The 8,693-nt window shown below is 45.2% G+C and overlaps 1 protein-coding gene across 1 annotated transcript in view; it reads left to right on the top strand.

Moving 5' to 3' along the window:
* The window catches only part of ptprsa (protein tyrosine phosphatase receptor type Sa), a gene marked incomplete at its 5' end in the record, with an annotated part of 191,343 nt that overhangs the window by 94,393 nt on the left and 88,257 nt on the right, over positions 1-8,693 (top strand). The window contains 2 exons of the mRNA XM_084308481.1: positions 1,324-1,600; positions 2,212-2,388. Coding sequence (XP_084164607.1) covers positions 1,324-1,600; positions 2,212-2,388 — 454 coding nt within the window. The remainder of the gene's footprint in view (positions 1-1,323; positions 1,601-2,211; positions 2,389-8,693) is intronic.

Genomic DNA, 8,693 nt, shown 5'->3' with positions numbered 1-8,693 from the left:
AGCCCAAGGCCGCCTCCTACTTTCTCTCTCGCTCACGTACACACGCTCCCTCGCTCTCTTTTCCCTGCACCCTAGTCTGTGTGCCAGGGGACTAGCCACAGCCCCGTTTAGTTGACACTGATTGGCCAGATAGGGCCGGAGCCCGTGTCAGGATAAAGAATCGTGTTGGCTAGTCGTCCTGGTAACAATGCCCCCAGAGGATGCTGGGAGCCTGTCTGCAGGCAGCGCCATGATCATGGATGGAGAAGAGGAGGGAGGAGGAGAGAGAGAGAGCAGGAAAGGTCGATGAAGGCAGGTTACAGAGATATGGAGGAGAGGTGGACGTCCTCTCCTTCCTGTTGCTGACAGCTTCCTGTTGCTGACAATGCAACAGGACATAAAGAGCATTTGGGGGGCAGTCCTCTAAACCCTTGGTCCGGTTCTAATCAAATGTAAGATACAGTCATGTACTATACCTTGATGGAGGCCTGGCCAATAATTCCATATTATCGTACAACGGGACCATTATACAGTATTTCAATAGAGCCATATTGCAATGAAATTATGATAATGAGGTACAAAATTCTTGAAACCCTCAGTTATAACAGTTAAAATAAGGGTGCAGACTCTGAACTGCAGCACCGGTTTCAACACATGGACTGGAGTACATTTGTCATCCAGCCCTGGACTCCCACACAGACATTGATTCCTATACCTCCTCCGTTTTGGACTACATCAATTCTAACAGTGCCACCACAGGATTACCACATTGCCCAATCAGAAGCGGCGGATGAACCGAGAGGTCCGTACACCACTAAAGGCACGTGACACTGCTTTTAGATCTGGTGACGCACAGGCCTACTGTAACCTGAAAAGGGGCATCGAGTGGTTCCAAAGACAGCTACAAGCTAAGGATGGAGGAGCACTTAAACAACTCAACAACTCAACTCAACAACTCAACTCAACCCTCGATGTATGTGGCAGGGCATCCAGGCCCTTACGGATTATAAACCCACAAACACCTCTCCCCCAACCACTGACCCCTCCCTCCGTGATGAGCTCAATACATTTTACGCCCGCTTTGTTCTTCACATTTGACCCATTCACTCACACATTCACACACCGATGGTGGAGGCAACCAGGCAAAGGTGCCAACCTGTTCATCGGGAGCAGTTAAGGGGTTAAGTGTCTTGCTCAAGGACTTCGACACGCTGCCCGGGAGGAGCGGGAATCGAACCTTCGGATTACCAGATGACTGCTCTACCTCCCGAGCCACTGTTGCCCCTGCTGACCACCAACCCCTTATTGGCTTGCCCACTGACGTGTGTGTGCTGCACTGAGCAGGTCTAATGCACCTAAGGCTGCTGGCCCTGATGGCGTCCCTGGCCATGTGCTCAGGGCCTGTGCTGAGGTCCTTACTGACATCTTCAACCTGTCACTAGCCCAGGCAGTTGTTCCCATGTGCTTCAAAGCCACCTCCATCGTGCCGGTGCTGAAACTCTCCTCTGCAGCGAGCCTTAATTACTTCTGCCCCGTTTCATTCACCCTCATCATCATGAAGTGTTTCGAGCGGCTGGTCCTGGATCATCTCACCCTCTGGACAAATACCAATTCACCCGCCGTGAGAACTGGAGAACGGAGGACGCCATCACTCCCACCTGGACAACAGTATAACACCTATGCGAGAATGCTGTTCATCGACTTTAACCCATCGTCCCCATCATCTCCAAACTCGTGACCTCATGGAAACCAAGGACCTCGACATCAACCGCTCCTTCTGCAACAGGATACTTTACTTCCTAACCAACGGACCATCTCACCTCCTCCACCCAAACCCTGAACACGACGACTGTGTGCTGAGCCTTCGCCTCTACATGGCTCCAATACCAATAGCAAGTTTGCAGACAACACAATGGTGGTTGGAGTCTCGTCGAAAACGACGATGAGTTTGTCTACACTACAGGGAGGAGGTCCAACACCTGGCGGTGTGGTGCAGCAGGCCTGGCCTCAACACCAAGAAAACCAAGGAGCACATGGTGGACTTTAGAAAGACCAGACCAGGCACGCTGCATCCGTATCAACAGGATGCAGGTCTCCGGCTTAAAATGTCTGGGTGTGTCCAGATCTCAGAGGACCTCTCTTGGACCCTCAACACCTCGACGCTGGTCAAGAAAGCTCACTAGCGTCTCTTTGTCCTGAGGAGACTGAGTAAAAGCCCACCTCTCTCCTCAGATTCTCGTCAACTTCTACCGATGCACCATAGAAGGCATACTCACTACCTTCATCACAGGCTGGTACGGCACCTGCTCTGTCTCAGACCAGAGAGCACTGCAGAGGGTGCGGAGAACTGCCCAAGGCATCACCGGTACATCACTCCCTGCAATTGAAACAGAACAGTGTCTGAGGAAGGTAAGCAGTATTGTCAAGGACACCTATCACCCCGACCGCAGACTGTTTTCCCTCTTCCCCTCTGGAAGGCGCTACAGGAATCTCAGTTCCAGGACCAGCAGGCTCAGGAACAGCTTCTTAGCTCCTCGGCTGTTACCATGGTGACCGCTCCCCTGGATACCCCCTCGTCCCCCACTCAACCTACTCCACCGTATACTCAGATCAATATGTATCAACTGCCTATACTGCCTAGATCGGTCTTACACTGTACTCATACCTACTTTCATTATACTACTGATATCTAACCTATAGTTTTATCCATATAACACTGTATTTTAACAATGTATAATAACACTTTAATACACAATGTATATACATATATCTATCTGTATACATATCTATATCTACTCATATTATGTATACCACTAGATTGGTTATATTAACAATATTATATTCATACTTGTACCACTGTATATAATAACACTGTACATACATACTTAGCATATTTACTTTGTAGCCTTTTCATATATACTCCATATAATATAGTTATACACATATTATTTATTCAAAATAATAGTTTGTTGAGTGAGTCTGGCTTTTGAACAAACAGATCTTCAGCTTTTAGCATGAATGAAAATCATGGAGGATGGGGTATCAGGTTTCCATAGTGATAGTGAATTATTGCATAATGATGCATGATTAAATTCTTCTCTCTCTCTCATGTCACTGTAAGTATTTATTGTTAAATAATTGTAATTGACAGACCATCTAGTTCTATTTTGAGTAAGAGGCAGCTTGCTCCTTGCTCCTTTCCGGTCATGGAATGTGCAAATTGAGATGTGCTTTGATCATGAGATGCTTTTTTTTCTTTTATGGAACCGTGCATTACTGTGCATTACCATGAGCGGAACGAATAAAAACTTAAACGAAATACAGTGCACTTTACCGCCTTTGCACTCTGCTTAGACACACACTCCATTGTGTTGTACTCTGTACTTGTATTTGGGCAATGACACAAAAAAAAAGGAGTCTAATCTAATAAGTTGTAAGGCCTTTTGGGTAGTCGGAAGATCAAATGTGCCATATAAACGTAGTCCATTTACCATTGGTAGAGATTCCCTCCTTAACACCGAGCACTCTGTTCCCTGTGTCTCCAGACGTGACTGAGAGTATCGACTGAATATTGAGTGAGTCCATGACGCAGGAGATAGGGGCCTCACGTTGTCAAGAACAGACATGAACACACACACGCACACACACACACACACACGCACACATGCACACACATTGACATGCACATGCATGCACGGAAATTAACCCATGGTTACACATACATTTACATGCATAAATGCACACACACACACACACACACAGATAGATCGAAAGAAAGTTTCGGACCAGGCTCATTATAGTTCTGAAGGAGAAAATGATCAAAAAAGCCAAGTGGGGAATTCATGCAGATTTACACTTCAGTGTTCTCCGGCAATCAGCGGCAAGCCTCCTCCTCCTCCTCCTCCTCCTCCTCCTCCTCCTCCTCCTCCTCCTTCCCCTCCTCCTCCTCCTCCTCCTCGTCTCACCACACTCTGCCGCGCCGTGGTCACGGAGGGCAAGGAGAGATGGAGAGAAAACCATCTCTGCTTGCGTCAAGCTGCCCCCCCCCCCTTCTCCACCCCCTGACTCCACTTCTTGCCCTTCATTTAGAAGTCCCTTTCATTAACGTTTCTCTTTCATTTCTCTCTCTTCTCTCTCTCTCTCTCTCTCCGCTCTAAAGGTGCACTCGAGCGAGAGCAGGAAGACAGAGAGCTGCCTCAGCAACTGAAGATATGAAGTTAAAAAGGTTTTGAAAACAACAGAGCGTGGTAAGTGGCCCTACAACACAGTACTACTCCACCATTTTGGCTCAAGTACTCACGCTCTCTCCGGGAGTAAGTACTACTCCCAGAACCTAACATTTTTTATAGTATGAATTCATTAAATGGTAAATGGTGCTTTTATATAGTTATTTTATGCAAAGCGCTTTACAATTTGTTCCTCACATTTGACCCATTCGCTCACACATTCACACACAGACGGCAGAGGCGACCATGCAAGGTGCCAACCTGCTCATTGGGAGCAGTTAGGGGTTAACGTGTCTTGCTCCCGAGCCACTGTTAACTGCTGCCATTGATTGTAGTGGTACAGTAACTGATATTGTGCCATAATCCCATAGGAAAACTAGAAGAATGCAAAAGCAAAAGGAATGCTTAACAATCCAGACAGACGTTGGACATTACTGTCACTCAAGATTTTACTGGGTAAAAAAAATCTATTGGATCAGGGAGTCATATAGTTTGGCGTATCATCTTTCAAAATAATACATATTGATATCATCTGTAGGCTACCACAAATGGATGGCACATAACGACTCACAAGATACATTCATTTGAAATTGACAATTTTCTGCCATTAATATTTTTTTTTTCATATTTAAAGTTTTTATTTTTCACAAGCAAGACAATACAAACATGACAAGACAAACTAAGTCAAAAATAATAATAATAATAATAATAATAATAATAATAATAATAATAATAATAATAATAATAATAATAATAATAATAATAATAATAATAATAATAATAATAATAATAATAATAATAATAATAATAATAGACAGACAGACAGACAGACAGACAGACAGACAGACAGACAGACAGACAGACAGACAGACAGACAGACAGACAGACAGACAGACAGACAGACAGACAGACAGACAGACAGACAGACAGACAGACAGACAGACAGACAGACAGACAGACAGACAGACAGACAGACAGACAGACAGACAGACAGACAGACAGACAGACAGACAGACAGACAGACAGACAGACAGACAGACAGACAGACAGACAGACAGACAGACAGACAGACAGACAGACAGACAGACAGACAGACAGACAGACAGACAGACAGACAGACAGACAGACAGACAGACAGACAGACAGACAGACAGACAGACAGACAGACAGACAGACAGACAGACAGACAGACAGACAGACAGACAGACAGACAGACAGACAGACAGACAGACAGACAGACAGACAGACAGACAGACAGACAGACAGACAGACAGACAGACAGACAGACAGACAGACAGACAGACAGACAGACAGACAGACAGACAGACAGACAGACAGACAGACAGACAGACAGACAGACAGACAGACAGACAGACAGACAGACAGACAGACAGACAGACAGACAGACAGACAGACAGACAGACAGACAGACAGACAGACAGACAGACAGACAGACAGACAGACAGACAGACAGACAGACAGACAGACAGACAGACAGACAGACAGACAGACAGACAGACAGACAGACAGACAGACAGACAGACAGACAGACAGACAGACAGACAGACAGACAGACAGACAGACAGACAGACAGACAGACAGACAGACAGACAGACAGACAGACAGACAGACAGACAGACAGACAGACAGACAGACAGACAGACAGACAGACAGACAGACAGACAGACAGACAGACAGACAGACAGACAGACAGGTGGTCCAGTACAGTACTTCAACATTTCTCACTCACCACAGCAGTAGCTGGAAGTAGTACTATCCTTGGAAGAACTCAATTTAAAAGTTCTTAGTGTACGCACTACCATGAGAAGACACTGCATCTCAATATGTGGAGTGAAACTGTGGAACAGTCTGAATGTGGTGTTAAAGCAATGTCCAAATATGAGACAATTCAAACAGATTTATAATGAAATGATGTTCACGAGGTACAGGGATGAGGAAGGGACTTGATATCCACGGGTGTTTACATTTAAATTTTATTTCTTTCGTGTTTTACATATATAGTTTTTGTTTTTTTGTTTTGCATATATATATATTTGTTTTGAAATGTTTTAAATTAGTACACTCATTTGATTAGTGGAAAAGGGGTACACAGTACATTTCGCTGAGTAAATTTTACTCAAACTGAGTTAAATTGTACTCACTTGAGCTAAAATGGACTCAGTTTGAGTAAAATTTACTCTGATTAAATAAGTGTATACTTCTTCCTACTCCTTTTCGAACATGTAAATTGAGTTATGTTATGCTTTTGTTTAGTTATTTATTTTGTTTGAGTTATGTTTTGATTTTGTTTAGTTATTTATTTTGTTTGTATTTATTTACATGTTCGAAAAATAAAGATTTCAAATCAAATCAAGTAGCACTATCCTTGAAGTAGCACTATCCCTGGAAGTAGCACTATCCTTGGAAGTAGCACTATCCCTGGAAGTAGCACTATCCTGGAAGTAGCATTATCCCTGGAAGTAGCACTATCCTGGAAGTAGCACTATCCCTGGAAGTAGCACTATCCTAGAAGTAGCACTATCCCTGGAAGTAGCACTATCCTAGAAGTAGCACTATCCCTGGAAGTAGCACTATCCTGGAAGTAGCACTATCCCTGGAAGTAGCACTATCCTGGAAGTAGCACTATCCCTGGAAGTAGCACTATCCTAGAAGTAGCACTATCCCTGGAAGTAGCACTATCCCTGGAAGTAGCACTATCCTAGAAGTAGCACTATCCTGGAAGTAGCACTATCCCTGGAAGTAGCACTATCCCTGAAAGTAGCACTATCCTGGAAGTAGCACTATCCCTGGAAGTAGCACTATCCTGGAAGTAGCACTATCCCTGGAAGTAGCACTATCCTAGAAGTAGCACTATCCCTGGAAGTAGCACTATCCCTGGAAGTAGCACTATCCTAGAAGTAGCACTATCCTGGAAGTAGCACTATCCCTGGAAGTAGCACTATCCTAGAAGTAGCACTATCCTGGAAGTAGCACTATCCCTGGAGGTAGCACTATCCCTGGAAGTAGCACTATCCCTGGAAGTAGCACTATCCCTGGAAGTAGCACTATCCTGGAAGTAGCATTATCCCTGGAAGTAGCACTATCCTGGAAGTAGCACTATCCCTGGAAGTAGCACTATCCTAGAAGTAGCACTATCCCTGGAAGTAGCACTATCCCTGGAAGTAGCACTATCCCTGGAAGTAGCACTATCCCTGGAAGTAGCACTATCCCTGGTAGTAGCACTATCCTGGAAGTAGCACTATCCTGGAAGTAGCACTATCCCTGGAAGTAGCACTATCATTGGAAGTAGCACTATCCTGGAAGTAGCACTATCCCTGGAAGTAGCACTATCCTGGAAGTAGCACTATCCTGGAAGTAGCACTATCCCTGGAAGTAGCACTATCCTGGAAGTAGCACTATCCTGGAAGTAGCACTATCCCTGGAAGTAGCACTATCCTGGAAGTAGCACTATCCCTGGAAGTAGCACTATCCTGGAAGTAGCATTATCCCTGGAAGTAGCACTATCCTGGAAGTAGCACTATCCCTGGAAGTAGCACTATCCTAGAAGTAGCACTATCCCTGGAAGTAGCACTATCCTAGAAGTAGCACTATCCCTGGAAGTAGCACTATCCTGGAAGTAGCACTATCCCTGGAAGTAGCACTATCCTGGAAGTAGCACTATCCCTGGAAGTAGCACTATCCTAGAAGTAGCACTATCCCTGGAAGTAGCACTATCCCTGGAAGTAGCACTATCCTAGAAGTAGCACTATCCTGGAAGTAGCACTATCCCTGGAAGTAGCACTATCCCTGAAAGTAGCACTATCCTGGAAGTAGCACTATCCCTGGAAGTAGCACTATCCTGGAAGTAGCACTATCCCTGGAAGTAGCACTATCCTAGAAGTAGCACTATCCCTGGAAGTAGCACTATCCCTGGAAGTAGCACTATCCTAGAAGTAGCACTATCCTGGAAGTAGCACTATCCCTGGAAGTAGCACTATCCTAGAAGTAGCACTATCCTGGAAGTAGCACTATCCCTGGAGGTAGCACTATCCCTGGAAGTAGCACTATCCCTGGAAGTAGCACTATCCCTGGAAGTAGCACTATCCTGGAAGTAGCATTATCCCTGGAAGTAGCACTATCCTGGAAGTAGCACTATCCCTGGAAGTAGCACTATCCTAGAAGTAGCACTATCCCTGGAAGTAGCACTATCCCTGGAAGTAGCACTATCCCTGGAAGTAGCACTATCCCTGGAAGTAGCACTATCCCTGGAAGTAGCACTATCCTGGAAGTAGCACTATCCTGGAAGTAGCACTATCCCTGGAAGTAGCACTATCATTGGAAGTAGCACTATCCTGGAAGTAGCACTATCCCTGGAAGTAGCACTATCCTGGAAGTAGCACTATCCTGGAAGTAGCACTATCCCTGGAAGTAGCACTATCCTGGAAGTAGCACTATCCTGGAAGTAGCACTATCCCTGGAAGTAGCACT

This window comes from Notolepis coatsorum (assembly GCF_963971535.1).
Source record: "Notolepis coatsorum genome assembly, chromosome: 2".
Classification (NCBI taxonomy): domain Eukaryota; kingdom Metazoa; phylum Chordata; class Actinopteri; order Aulopiformes; family Paralepididae; genus Notolepis; species Notolepis coatsorum.
The sequence above is the reverse complement of the archived record's forward strand: the minus strand, read 5'-3'. Positions and strand labels throughout refer to the sequence as shown.